Genomic DNA, 15,217 nt, shown 5'->3' on the forward strand with positions numbered 1-15,217 from the left:
TTCCGGATAAAGTCAGTTATTTTACCTCAAAGAAGGAATTAAGAGGCTTCGCCTCCAAGCATACGCTCGCCAGTGCTTTACAATAGGATAAACATATGCTTTTTGCTCACATTTTTCAATAACGTGATACCTCCTTTCTTCACGCTGAAACCTGCAAACGTCAAAATTAGTGGGACAAATTGATCACTATACTTTTCTCTTTTCCCGTCACGTTTACCATCTCTATCTTTATCTGTCCTTTGAAGTGAACAGTCTTGAGAGCGAAGCTTGTGGACAGCTGTGAGCCTCGAGAACAAAATATCCCAGCAAATCTTTCGCGTATAATGGAAGCGATTCTTTAATAATCTGGGGGTCAGGAAATTGTTCATTGGGAATGAAAAGTTTTGTTTAGGAATTTTTTGGAGGGTTAAGAAAAGTATAACTCAAGTATAGAGGGCGCCAAGAGTAAAAAAAAAAATATTAAATCCGAGTAAATCTTTGACATAGAGTTAGATGAAAAATCAAGCAGAAACAAAGCCAAAAGCCCTTTAACTACAGATTTAATAGTTTTCTTTCATGAATTAACAATTACAGCGTTTTTAAAACTCAGTCAACTCCAATTTGGTTCTACAATTGCGCATTTGTGGAGCTATTACATTTTGTATGCCCAACAACCCTTGTGGAGAGACCAGCAACACAATTCTTAATATTAAATAACCTTTCACTGCTATGTTGTACAACAACTCAACAGTAACGTGACTAATGTAAGGAAAATCCATGACTATAACGAATAAAATCTCCTTTCACACGATTATGACATATTGTAATTTATAAATCTACCCTTTTCTTTGGTGCATTGCCAAGAGACCTCATGCTAAGCCATAGCATAAACATAACGATGAACAGCCACAAATCTCTATCAAATAAGTGGACTCACAGTTATCTCATGTTGTTATTGATTAGATACTAAAGCAACTTAAAACTACTTGTAACACTTCAGTTCTACCTCTGTAACAATGTCAAGTTTTTAAATATGGGTACTTAACTTCAAAACGTTAAATCTGGTATAATATTTGTATTCTGCTTATTGTAATAGCAACCCTTTCTAATCCTTATGTTTGGTTCTCAGTTCACTAGGGAAGAGATTAATCAAAGAGGAGCAGGTTTTCTTCTCTCTCTTCCCTCTTAAGTTATGGAGCAGAGGTAATTATTTCCAAGGATTCAGGACCATTACCAATGGCCGTCTTGTGATCTACAGAGATGTGACAAGGCCAGTGCACATTCAAACCAATCTTCTCCAAGACTTTTTTCAGCATAGGCCTGAGAAAAGGATGATAAAACCCTAATGGTAACGTTCCACGTACAAAAGGGAAAATGTCAACAATAACTAAAAATATCTAACAAACCCATGAGGAAAAGATAAAATTCCAAGGAATTAATTCGATTTTAAAGAGTCTGGTAAGTTTACACAGAGCAAAATCAAAGCCATGCTAAATCAGAAGAACAGATTACATTCCTAAACGTATTCAATAACAAAGGACACCCTAAAGTAATTTGCACATCTTTAAAAAACCATCCACAAGACCTACACTGCAATTCCTTTAGACAATCACACAAACTAATAGCAGTTCTTCAAACCCCCCCTACAAATTTACCAGGAACCATTTGGTCCAAAATATAAAAAGAGGCACTACAAGTATGTCAAGTCAAATGTCTTGATCAAGTACACACACCAAATCATTCCGTTCTCCCTGACTCCAAAGTAAACAATCATGCATGAATAAAGGAGGTTAGCTCCTGAAGTAACAGTGGTACTGTGTCACTGAGAAGGGGGATTTATTATAATATAATTTGGTTTTATCAACTGAGTTGATAATGCAACTTGACCATGTTAAGGAGTTTCTTAATTGATGTTTGAAGCATTAGCCATTTGTCTGAGCCCTTGTACCAGTAATTTGCTCTGACAACATGCTAATCCTTGAAATGCAAGTTTTAGAAACCCTTTACAGTGGTTAATTTACATTACCAACTATTTTTAGAAAACCAAATCATCCAATCATACACGACACAACTTCCAAAATATTTAGCCTCTTTTCCTTACCAGCAGCTGATAGAAATAGTGTAGTACTTCATAGGTTTGTTGAATCCATTGAAGGTAGAAGCTGCTGAGCAAGTATAGGCTCCCATGTTTCTAAAATAAAGCCACTGCCCAACTTCAATCTAATTCAAACAGAAGATGAAAATTGAAATTTCTTCTCAGGACTAATGACCCACATTTGGCACATGAAAAAAGGTGGTAAATGTAAATTAATTCCTTTAACTCATTATTTCAAACTTCTGAACAAAGTCTCCAAGCTTGTGTAACCTCAAAGATAGAATCAGTGACATATATTGCAAAGAGTGAAACTCTAGAGCTACTTACAATAATACTTAAAATTGTATTTAAAGCTCAAAATATACCCTTGGCAAGAATGCACTCTTGGTGATACAGTCCAAAGAATCACAAGTGGGGCCCCAAATGCTTGAAGGAAATTTTGGAGCAGTTTCTTCAGCACCAAAGACTTCAGGGTGCACAGTTGCATGATCAAAGACCAGGCAGTTAAAGGAACCATACACACCATCATTGATGTAATACATGAAACCCTGGAGTGGAGATTGAATATTCACAATTGGTAACCAAACATGAATAAAAAAAGATTGACTTCATTTAATCTACTTTACATTTATGCCCTTATCCAAAACTGTAACAGAAAATTAAAACCACTTAATACCTAACTACACAAAAATCTAAGTTAAGCAGCCTTCATTTGGTAAAGATCTAAAAAATAAAAAATATTTGCTGAGCTCAACACCATTTGAGGTGAGAGGGGTAATTTCACATCGGCAAAAAAAAAACAAAACAAAACAAAAACTATTCAAGTGGTAGGGTCATGCCATTCAACAACAGTCATGAAAATCATTTTCAGTTATAATCATTTTGTGTGCATTGATTTGAAAATTCACATAATTGTAATGGATTTGCTCTTCCTATGAGATTTAATTTTCCTATGATTTTCATATCAGTTGTAATTTTGAGACTTTATTTTTATAAAACTTACCAGCTCATCAGAGTCCTTGTACTCAGGAGTACCAATGGTCAGATCATTTCCATTAAACTGACTGGCCTTCACAGAACGACAAGCAACAACATTGACAACAAGAGTACAGGCTGATGCAGAATAGTAACGGCCTGGTTCTGCTATGATGCGGATACCTGAGCTTACTGGGAAATGTTCCTCCAATAGTGGATTCAGAATAGAACAAACCTACAAGAGGGAATCAAGGGAACAAAAATACTACTTCATTGTTTATATCAGAATGTAGACACTTTTTGATGATGCTCACTACTCTATAACTGATTAATTTCAGTATGCTAGATGGTTATACACCTTGATCAAAGGCATCCATGCTTCACAAGTCAACATGATCACCATCATCTATCTTATACTTGTTTACCTGTACTCCATATTCATATTTTGTAATGTGACAATGGTTGACGCACTGATGATATCTTGTGCTTTTATACCAGCCAAGTCCTATTATTGCAAATGTACAACTAGCACTTTAGTCTTTTCAGGAACTATGGCTTGTTGAAGCTCACTATGAAATTCACACATACTCCCAAAACCTAACCTCTTCAAATGTAATGGCCGCATCTGGCGCTCCAGGGAAACCACCACCAATGTCAAGCATTGAAAATTCAAATCCCATCTCAACCTGAGTTGAAATTCAAAATTAATGAGCAAAGACAGAAAAAAAATTAGCTTAGAAGAGTATATAATTTAGAAACTGGTCCACAGAGGCTTGGACAAGGCAGTCAGAGGCACCCAATTTGGTCTTATTTTTCAGGTTTATCGTTTAAGGCCAATGTGCATTTTCACCCTCCTTTAAGACCTTTACTCAACTTTGCTAATTCTAGGGTCTGAATGAACGTCAGGATTGGCCGACCCTGTGTGTGGTCCCTTAAGGGGCATATTAGAGTGGTTTCGCAAAAGGACGGGAACATCATTTCAGAACAGGAAAGTGCGCGGATAATCTGGACACGACTCTAATTCGACTTCCGGTGTTAGCGTTGCCATTCTCCCCATCAAGTTCAGGACATCATTTCACTGGTTTTCCCGTCGTGATCAAAACACCTAGGATTTGTGTTAATTGTGCACTTAAAGATGAGATAATGCAGTTTGGAATGATTTCAAAATTCATTTCCAGGATAACCGGGTTCCTTTCTCTGTTTTATTCGGTGAATTTGTGAAAATTTACCGCTACATTTACTCTGGATTCCCGAGAGGAAAAATGCATTGCAACTCTAAGAAGGTGGTGCTTAAAAGAGGTGTACTGTCATGATTGAGAAGAATATTCAGTAAACAAGGGAAAAATGGTGACGATTTCAATTCCAAATTATACTTTTCCAAATTATAAAGAAAAACGAGTAGTGCTGAAATCTAGAAGCACGAAACAAAATGACAACGATACAAATCATAGGGAAAAAAATATTTAGTGGGCTTCAAAATTTGATAGATGAATCTGCAGACTTGAGACTGAACTGGAATGAAATAATTTCCAAATTTAATCACCCATGTGGATTCATATTAATAACTCACTTGTAGTAAATTATTCTCAGTTTGTGCTTGTTACTCTCTCACAGAGGATAATTTCATTGTCCTTCAAATGGTCCATGAAACCGAAAATTCAAAGCTGATAATGATCCTAAAGAGCCAAGGTTAGGATATTCAAGAACAAATATAACGTGGATGGTTCGTTGAAACGACTGCTAAGTCACTTTTCAACACAACGGCGGGATTCTCCACCCAGTTTTTTCTCAGCATTTTTGCTGCGCGCACCGTTCCCGTCCTCTTGCTAAACCACTATATTATTTCACACAGCCTTGATCTTTGCTGTTGTTGTGTGAGGTACAGAACCAAAAAATTCTTTTGAAGCTGTATGTTTGCAAACCTTTTTTCTGTCCATGAAGGGACAAGATCATCGATCTCTGTGGAAATGTGGAAACGACAGTAGACATCCCAAAAGGTACCAACTGTCAACAACAATCTTTATTTTCAATTGATGGGTTTCTGTAACTCTTTTATGGGCTCTGCATCTCACACAACAATAACAAAGATAGAGGAAGTGTAAAACAACATGCCTCTTGAGGAACCTGGTACACGGTTGGCCAGTCCCAGCATTCATCTGGATGCAGTATTAGCAAAGTCATGTATTACTTCAAGGTTTCCACTAAAAAAAAGCCCTCATCTATGATGCCCAAACAAACCAAATATGGACTTCCTCCCTTCACTTGGTGGCTTATGCACACAAATTATCCCCTGCATGTGCAAGTCCAAGGAGTTACTTTTGCAAGGGAAGTTAAAATTTAATCATTTGATTAACTTTGAACCACAACTAATATAATGAAATAATGATGTTGATTCCTCTTGATATCAGAATTATTAACATAAATCCAGCGTTACTCACAGCAACGTTAAACACACTTCGAGCAGCTGAAATGGCTGTTGCATATGCACTTGCATCATAGCATCCACTGCCAACATGAAAACTAAACAGAACAAAACAACTTTTCAATCCAAGATGAACAAAGTGATCTGACACCAAATCATTCAGGTCAAACTGGCTCAGAGAGTACATTAACATACTCATCACATAAGAAAATTAAGAAAGGGCAAGTCATTTTCATCATAGCCAAAGAATTCAGAAAAGTAAAAAAAACAGTAGGAAAACATATTTTTCACTGTGTTACCTTACTCCAATTATGTTCAAATTAAGTGCATGGGCAACAGAAAGAAGATGACGACATTGCTTCAAAGGAGCACCATACTTGATTCCAAGCTAATTAAAACAATAAGATAGTTTTACCAACAGAAAATCTGCAACGTGTCACCATAGTGGGTAGTCAGGTAGGCCAAGAAGATGGGGAATATACAAGTCACATTCACCACCAAGGACAAGATCAGCATTTGAGCATCTTGAAATATTTAAACTCTATTTTAAAAATCATGATTTGCAAACCACTTTAATCCTCACTGTACTCTGAAGATCTTGCTTTTACTTTAATCATTGTTGTCCCTTTACAAATTACCCTCTTTAAGTTAATGGTGGTTTTGCACAGCTAAAAATCTATTCCATACATCTCTCCAGACAACATGCTTTCACTAACCCACCCACAAGAAGAAGCAAAAATCCTTGTGCTAACCTGGCAGAGGGACTTGGAGTCATCTGTTCTGATGCGCAGAAGTAATCTATTACAAGGAGAAATCGCTTTATAAGACCTAAGGATGCTAAACAGAGGCTAAGTTCAAGTACTTTTAAATGGCAGGGTTGTTATTAGCAAACATAATAGATGCATGATCTCAACTAAATAGGTGGCTGAATTTTATTATGCTTGTGCAGCAAGCATGATTTTATGCAACATGCCCTTCATATGAAGGTCTGAGGGCATGTTCCCCTGAAAAAATTTTAAATTTTAAACTCTCTGAGACAAGATTTTCAGCACTCTAGGACATCTTTAGGCCTTTTTTTCTCTACAACATCAACGTTATAATCAGTTCAAATATCATTTTTTATTTTTGTCTTTGTCTTTGAGCACTACTCGTTAGGTAGCTGGCACAAAAGTAGCACAGCTGACAGGTCTGTACCACCTACCAGCTTCTACTAACAACCGTGAACAGTGACACTTGCGAACAGCATACAGTGGCAAAGGTCCCAGGAGTGTTGTTCAACACATCCTTCTCTGTATCTTTTTTTAGGATGTTTGACATAGCCTATCCTGTATCTACTCAATACTTCCAACTTAAGAGGTAATATTTACTTTGCTGCAGGGTGCAACTCTTTGATCTTGTGCAACTCCAGCTCATTGTCAAAAGTCATCAAGGAAATTCCATGCTTCTCAGAGAATCTGTCAAAATTTTAAGTGTGAAATATCTAATGTGAAACATACCAAAATCATAAGAAAGAAAGAAGGCCAAAAGATCCTTCAACTTTAGAGAGTAATCATAAATCTAATTCTCTTAACTGTGTAAGGACAGTTATAGGCAATGGAAATTTAGAACCAATCAACTAGGGCATACAGTGCAGTATAACATTACTTTCTCAAGACCAACAAACAAAGTATTAATATCAATGGTTGTATGGCTTTGTTATATCTCATGTAGCATACACAGTGTGTATACATTGTATATTGCATATTTGCATTTGTATCAATTAATGTAAATTCAGCATGGGATAATTTTTATAATAAACATCCGATGTATTTTTGGTGACAAGTTTTGGTCATTTTAACAGGCTTCACATTTAAATTATGGAAATGAAATGGTTTACACCAAAACTACAAAACAGTTCTAATCTGATCATCTTGGAAAAGCAAGTGCAAGGCTCCATTATCTGGGTACAAATTAATAGTATTAATAGTAACAATAACAAAAACAAATAACAATATACAAATTAATAAACTTGTGGTCCTTATACCTAATTAACTAATGAAAACATAAAAATAATACTTAAAATGAGCCAACGGTAGCCAAGGATAAATACCATGGAAATGTTCCACTACTAAGAGCTTAACAATTAAAGACAGATGGTCATATATCCAGAAACAAATTACTACTTACTTGGTTTGTCTCTTCAGAAATATTTTGTCAGCTTATATAAAATTTTATAGGGCACAATTGAAATGGAAGACATTTATGGAACAACCCCTAAATCAATCAGATAACTAGATCTTTAACAAAACTAAAGTTATAAATAAGAATTTATGATTACCACAAACCAAGAACACTTTTGTATCTGCAGCTCCTTATCAGTAAAGATCAAGCACCCTATGTTAATAGCCAAGTAGCTTAACAAACCTGAGATGAGAAGCCTGCTTGCAAGGATTGGCATACACAATCTTAGATGGGGGTACACCCATCCCTAACATAGTTTGCATTTCAATCTGCCAAAAAAAGTTTAAAAAAATACAAAATAAATGAGAGACTCATAAAAGAACACCACAGTGACTTTACTAGATAATAATGCTAAACAGAACATTTAATACCTTGCTTGCACAATCAAAACCAATTCCCAACCCTGCTAACATCTTTAGGATTACAGGATCACAGTTACACTTCATTGCTACAAGGAAACAAAACAAACAATTGCAGTTTCAGCCATTACAATATCTGGATTCAAAAGTTGACTGATTAACAAAATCAAAAGGTAGTTTTATCCTACAGTAGTCCATATAAAATCTCTATCTTGTTAGAGGAAAAAAAATCCACTAACCATAAAAAGGTTCTACTCGAGGAAGAAGAGAAACCCACTTCTTGTGTTTAAGAAGAACATCAGCCAGGTCTACTATATAAAAGGCATCATCAGGGTCCTTGGGCACAAAAAAAACAACAGGGGTCAATTTAATAAAGAAAATACACTTGTAGTTTTCACATGTGTAATATATGCAGGTTAAGTCTGACTTGTAATGACAAGAATTTAATAAAACAATATTCCACACTGGAATTTACACATGTATCTCGAGTCAGTACACAAGTGTAAATTACAATGGTAGAACCATACAAGACAGTCTCAATAGGGTGATGGATTTTGAGGCTAAAGGTTACTTTCTTCCCATTAGTTTTGAAAGAATTTTCTTCCACGGTTTATTTTCTCTATAACTAACGGTTAAAATTTGTCAATTTTCACTCCTAATAGCTATTTTTTTCTGCCATCTTACCACTTACGGTGAACCACAATTGTGACCCTTTTATAAATGTTGACTCTGCTTAAATGTTAGTGCATCTTTTACAAATGCAGTTAAAAATAATTACTTCCCTTCAACATATGCTGCTTTGCTTTGTTTGCTTACAGTTTTATTCTTGTCAGTCATTTGGCATATTATCCACAGAGCAAAATTTTCTTTTGGCTCAGCTCATGAGGGAACACAGAATAATAGTTTTAGCACCAGTGATGGAGAAAGTAAAGCAAGCAAGATGGGAAAAGTTTCATATGCAATTAAATGGCCTTAGCACAAACATAGACAGTGCCCAAACCCTCCAATGTTCTATGGGCTACCATTTGTAGGCTAGGTCTCCACACAAAAAAGTACGCAAATCAAAGAAGACTGGTGCAGGGAGAGTGGAGAGTAAACTGAGAAGATGAGACTGTCCCCAATGTTTTAAGCCATGAAAGTCAACAATCTGGATATTGTATTTGGAGAGGAGATTGTTGTCACAAAAACTCCTAGCTTTGAAGGTAAATAGTCATAATCCACATTTAAATGAATCAACCTTCTTAAACATGTGAGCCTGGTTGGTAATGAAATGAGAATGCTATTGTCATTTTTTTCCCCCTGTTTCTCATTCTCACATGGTTGTCTGGAGAGCTTGGAACCTCTTCTTGAGAACACCATGTTCCCTTTCAATAGTGCATTGTGTTTTCTCATGCACCTTATTAAACCTGTGGCAAGCCCCTTCCACCTCTCCTCTGAAAGGGGGGATCCACCAGTTGTTGCAGGCATAGGCAGAGTTGCCTTAAATAACTGCTTCCGGGAACTGTCTACTCCCCGGTTGCTCATTAGTGGTCCAGAAGATGATGGTGTAATCTGGGTCTGCTACCATGGCAACATTGAGATTTGGAATGATGGAGGTTGATGTAGGTATCTTCATCATTGCAAGGTGGGTTCACAGGGAAGCGAGTTTCATCAAAGCAGCCTGCAACACACAGAAAGCCTGCGATGTCTCTGAATTCAGAGGCAATACTAAGAGGCCAGCCAGGCCATCATATGAGCACCCATCAAAAGCTAATTATTGCAGGGACAAAGTGATGAATGATATGTCATACTGTTGATGAGGAGATATCATGACAAGAGTGCATTAAGTTATAGAAGGAATTCATTCCATGGAAGTGAAGAAACACTAAAAGTTGCTGTCTTGCCGTTGCTGAGGCCTCCACAGGTAGACGAAACTTCTAAACTTCTAATTTCCCTGGATTTTTGATGTTTAAAAGCCATCTATTTTGGGAATTCCTTGGTTAACAGATAACTTGATGTCTCAGCAGCTTGTTGAATTCCCCTTCACTAGAGGATGACATATTGTGACACTCCTTTTTCAGAAGCAGTAGTCCATGTCTACAAGTGATGTGAAACTTGTATTTTGCACAAGTGATTTTCAAGTTGAACCCTTGTTAATTAAAAGACAAGTTGGACTCTTGCAATAGTTTTATCAAATTTGATATTTACCATCTTTTACACTTATAGTGCTACACCTGTAATTACTAACTGGACACTTGTAACCTGGACTTGTAACAATGGTTATTAAACTTGTCTTTGTTGGTACTTCTAAATACAATGGTTCAACTTGTAGATTACAAGTTAAAATTTTTATTCAGTTAACCCCGGCAAAATGAAGATTAATACATTTGTTTAATCTTACAATACATTGCTTTTGTTTCTTACACATTATATCACTTAGAGTAATCATCCCAATACAGATTTAAAAAAAAGGATTAACCTTGTGCAAATGAATGATAAATCTATGTTAAAACACAACATAATGTTTGTGGTACTTCTAAAGTATGAACGATCACAAGGACTTTAAAAGGCTGAAGAGCTCACCACATAATCAGGGTCTTCTTGCAAACATCAAAATGCAAGGTGATGTTTGCATTAAAGACTTAATATCTGCAATCCCCCCAAAAAACTAGTACATTAAACTAAAAAAGAGATAAATGGATTCAAACCTCTCTCCCCAAGGCACAAAGTTTTCGTTCAATAACATCCACGCAGGACAACTGATCCTCCAATATGTCAAGTATGACATCTTCTCCAAGAGAACACTTCATCTTGAACAATTACCTAGAAAGGCTGTGAATGAAAATAAAAGGAATAAGTTTCTAAAGAAATTGTGGCACTGCATCAGTAGAAGGGTATTAAAAGAATATATTTGCTCTGATGTAAGGCAAACACTTGAAATTTCACCTTTCAAAACTTTTCACAGTTGCCAATTTTCATTATCAACTCAGTTGATAAACCAAATTCTTTTGGTTGAATAGAAATGTTAACCTTTCACATTTTATGTGTATGTGTACTCTATCCTCAGTCTGATATACAAAGCCAAAGGAATGACAAAGAACACCTCCCAGTGAAACAGATTTTTACCAACCATTAAATCAATTTCTAATTGTAAAATTGAAGAGTAGTCTCCTGTTACATTTATTTTCATATACATAGCAAAATATCTCACAAGAAGTTTGTCAATGAAAAATGCTTATATGTTGAAGTATATTTTTTCCCTCATAAAAAGAATGAGTTAAAGAAAAGCTTCAGAGTTCCCATAAGGAATTGGACCTCAGACCTTCAGATTCCACACTCCTATACTCTTAACAAAAAGCCACAGAGACTCTATAGTCAGCAAGGCCATCATTATATCAGAGTGCGTAGAAAGTCCACACCAATAGCCCTAATGCTACAATGAGTGGCAAAAGCAGTTGGCATGCCTCCCCTCACTAGGTGGTAGAAAACCCTCCACTCAACATAAAAATAGAGCTCTTGCATTCATCTCTAATAGGTTACTAACAAGTTCCCCCTTTTCCCTAAACATTGTTGTCTGAATTTTGTGCCCATTTTGCAACACCAAGCAACATTGAAATGAACAAGTTGCTAGTTAAAGGGATCCTTGTGTTTGCACAAAGATTTGTGGAATTGCCATGGGGCAAAAGGTTGCAAGTTCTTAGAAGGAAGTATATGGCAAAAAGTTGCTTCAACATCCTAAAAATGATTTTGGAGAGAGATCAAGGCTTTTGCCAAAGTTTTATCATAGATAGATTAAATATGTTGTAAATTATACCAATTCCCTTCTCTCCTTGCAAAAGGTCTATCATATAATTATGTAATCACAATCCTGTAATGGCCTCGTCATATCACAAAATTAGCCTTCAACCACACAGATATAGCACACTCAAGTCTTTTCAGTTGTATTTTTGTACTGCCTGTTTTTGTACTTGTTAACATATGAAACAAACATATTACAATGTCTAAAAATATACCTCCTCAAAGGAGAGAAGTCATGGTCAGTAGTAATGGAAATTGTTTTAACCAAGCTATTGCTCTTTGGAAGGATGAAATAAGCAATGAAAAATAAAAGGAAATCCCTGGGTCAAGTGATAATTAGTAGAGAAAAATCCAAAGGTTTTAGAGCTGTCATTTATCTCCCCAAATTCCCTGAAAGATCTTGTCAGGAAAACCAAGAACATTTAAACTCTGGCAGAAAATATGGATGTACACATACTCAGTAATGCATCTCTTCTTAAACAACCCATTTGTACCTTCTCATCGTTGCATAGGAAAGGGTTCAGTTGTGAGCCAATTATCAACACTGGTTCATTTTCATTCATCACAACAAAGAGGTAGCGTAGGTGTTTAATCACTAATATATCAAGATAATATTTAATGCTTAAGCACACAATTTCAAACTTTAGCTGCTTTGAGGTAGCTGTTGCAGCATTTTTTTGACTTTATTTTAATACCACACCAAGAAAAGAGCTAAATGCAGACTTAACACAAGTAAATAAAACTGAAAAGGCTTTATTGAGTTATTTCTTTGCGATTTAAAACTAATATTTCTAAAGTTCAAGATCATTAGGCAAGGTTAATTTCACCAAACCTCCCCCCCAAAAGTAAATTGTGAGATTTTACTACCTATTTCACAGTAGTTCACACAAAACCTTGCACTACCCTTGTATCAATATTACCCATTTCTGATAAAACAGCAGCAAAAGAGTGATGATCTCTCACCAAAATCTTTTTTTTCTTTTTTCACTAAGAGGAAAATAAAAGTTATAGGGAAAATTAAAAAAGTTGTGGAATGTGCCAAAACATTTGCCTCTTAATGTAGTTAATATTCCATCCAGGCTGTGACAGTGGGTTTGTTTCATCACTTGCCCAAAGGGCAACTCACAAATTTTCACTATTCTGTTTGCATATGGAGGAAGGCTAGTTAGAAAAGCATTTAGACTAATGGACAATAGTTCCAACTTGCCCAAAATCAATTTAACTGTACCCTGCATGTTCATATGTTACATTAATTTTGCATACTGTCAAGATTGGCAACATTGAAGACCTCTTGTTCTTGTGCCTTAACAGAATAAGGAAATTGAAATGAAATGAAGAAAAATAAACTATAACAAAATATCAGATTTCCACACTGCACATCATCAAAATCATCTGCGAAACCAGACAAATTTGCATACTGGCTCTAAAATCTGATTCCAAAGACTGATTGCATACAAGAGAAATAAGCCTTTGTTTGAAAAGGGTGCCTTGTGGAAAGCCTTTGATGTCCACATGAATTTTAATTCATCAAGCTGATAATAGATACATGAACTTAATGACTGAGTGGAAGGCCAGACGGGAAAATATTGGCTTGAGGTATCAGATTTCCACACTGCATATCATCAAAATCAAAGATTATCAAGATAAAAAACAACTGTTTTACTTCAATATATATCTTGTGAAAACTTCCTGCCTACTCCACATGTTGGATAATGCATGCAAAAACATTAATCAATTGCTGGTCATCTGCGAAACCAGACAAATTTACATATTGGCTCTAAAATCTGAAATAAAAAACACAACTTTCTTTAGCCTTTTCCTTTTTTCCTTGGAAATTTTGCAACAAAGCCATTTGACTAAAGGGCCACACAGCTATTTCCAGACAAGCACATGTCAACCCTTACAGACTGACACACATCAGCTTCCATTATGGTTTTCATATGTGATTGCGTGTACATGGCTGTACTGGTTATATGATGACAATCTTGTTTGCACTTAGCCGCACATTAAAAAAAGGTCTTTCAGACTTAGTTTGGTTTATTCTGGATTTTTTAATCTAAGATCTAGATTTCTGATTAAAATTATAAGAGCCTCCATAACTTTTTGTGCCTTTCTTCAGAAGCTACTCACCTGGCCACTATTTTTTGAAGATCAGATAACAATATCCACTAGACGAATCTCCATCTGGCGAAAAGCACTATACATTTTGCTATCACTTACTTGCTGGAAAGCAATTTATCCCTTGGGCAGCACTATCCACCCTTAATCAAATCTATAACTTAATTCTCAAATGTGATTGGTTATCACCAGCCCAATTTGAACCCTAATAGGACAGTGTGTGCATTACGCTTGTAATTGGACAGTGTGATAGGACAGTTGATAGGTTATGCCTATGCAAGTGGACAGAATGCATCATGAGCATGCGCTGTTGTCTCGCATTTTGCCAAGTTAACTGTTGATTTCCTTAAACAACTGATGTCTAGTTTCTTTCTCAAAATTTTGCCATAGTTTTGATTTCTCAGTAACAGCACTTCATGTCATCCGATTCTGCCTGTAATCATACTCGAAATTAACAAATTGGACTCCCACTTCGCAGGTGTCTAATTTTGTTAATCACTCATATAGTTACAGACCGAATTGGACTCCATTCAGTCCTATAACCATTGTTTATAAAACCCCTTTCGTATTTCATTTGAGCATCTTTTTCGAGAAAGAGGTTTTAATAAAAATCACTCACCTTTTGTTACAAAAAGATTTAAAAATAACCTGAGGTTATAAAAGGTTATAAAACTTTTAGTTCACGCGTTAGCTATGCTTTTATCGAGAAAGAAAGCACTTATAAAATGTGGGGAGTAAAAAAGAAACCAAGACTAACTCGACGGGCCTAGAGCTAGCACAGTCTCTCTGCGAAAACATGTCTTAAAACGCGGAAAAGCCGTGTGGTACATTTGAAAATGCATGGTTGTATACTTACATGACGACTGTTCTCAAAAATGCACCCTTAGCAAACGCTAGCTTGGGTCGGAATCCACGTTGAAGGTGAATTCGAACTTTTCCTTCTTCAGGAAGTCAGCTTCTGGGCAGTTGGAGTAGATTTTCGCAGTATGGCCGCCCTGTATAAAGGTCGGGAGAAAGGTGGGTGAACGGCCATTACTTTCAGCTAACGTGGACTTCAATGTCGCATATGAAAAGCCAGTAATTCCATAAAATATGGACAAAAATGTCTCACCTTCGCCGCAGGGTCGCAGCAGACAATTCTTCCCTCTTTTAAACGCGGAATGGTGACTGATTTATCTTGAACTTTTAAAGAAAAAGTAAGCGACGAGCGAACATTCAAACATCGAACGTGTACGACCGTCAAAACTATAGCTCGCGTGCGACCATGTGACA

The 15,217-nt window shown here is 36.2% G+C and overlaps 1 protein-coding gene across 1 annotated transcript; it reads right to left on the reverse strand.

The window, feature by feature from the left end:
- Nucleotides 1-523: 523 nt before the first annotated feature.
- LOC149035949 (ornithine decarboxylase-like) lies at nt 524-15,194 on the reverse strand. The gene is made up of 15 exons (XM_089190183.1): nt 15,057-15,194; nt 14,802-14,940; nt 10,738-10,861; nt 8,290-8,386; nt 8,063-8,139; nt 7,875-7,960; nt 6,839-6,925; nt 6,224-6,269; nt 5,771-5,859; nt 5,488-5,569; nt 3,652-3,735; nt 3,078-3,284; nt 2,440-2,622; nt 2,081-2,199; nt 524-1,299 (listed from the first exon to the last, which is right to left on the reverse strand). The coding sequence occupies exons 3-15, from the start codon at nt 10,837-10,839 to the stop codon at nt 1,170-1,172; spliced, it is 1,389 nt and encodes a 462-aa protein (XP_089046309.1). The 5' UTR covers nt 10,840-10,861; nt 14,802-14,940; nt 15,057-15,194; the 3' UTR covers nt 524-1,169.
- Nucleotides 15,195-15,217: the final 23 nt, after the last annotated feature.

Source organism: Pocillopora damicornis, chromosome 12 (genome assembly GCF_964200805.1).
Source record: "Pocillopora damicornis chromosome 12, jaPocDami1.2, whole genome shotgun sequence".
In the NCBI taxonomy this organism is placed as follows: domain Eukaryota; kingdom Metazoa; phylum Cnidaria; class Anthozoa; order Scleractinia; family Pocilloporidae; genus Pocillopora; species Pocillopora damicornis.

What these genes read in the sequence shown, in the direction of transcription:
- LOC149035949 (XM_089190183.1), bottom strand. Translation starts at nt 10,839, where the DNA reads ATGAAGTGTTCTCTTGGAGAAGATGTCATACTTGACATATTGGAGGAT. An exon ending in GAGTTGCACCCTGCAGCAAA is followed by an intron (nt 6,270 to 6,838) that starts GTAAATATTACC and finishes TCCTTGTAATAG; the next exon opens with ATTACTTCTGCGCATCAGAA. An exon ending in AGAGTGCATTCTTGCCAAGG is followed by an intron (nt 2,200 to 2,439) that starts GTATATTTTGAG and finishes TGTTTGAATTAG; the next exon opens with ATTGAAGTTGGGCAGTGGCT.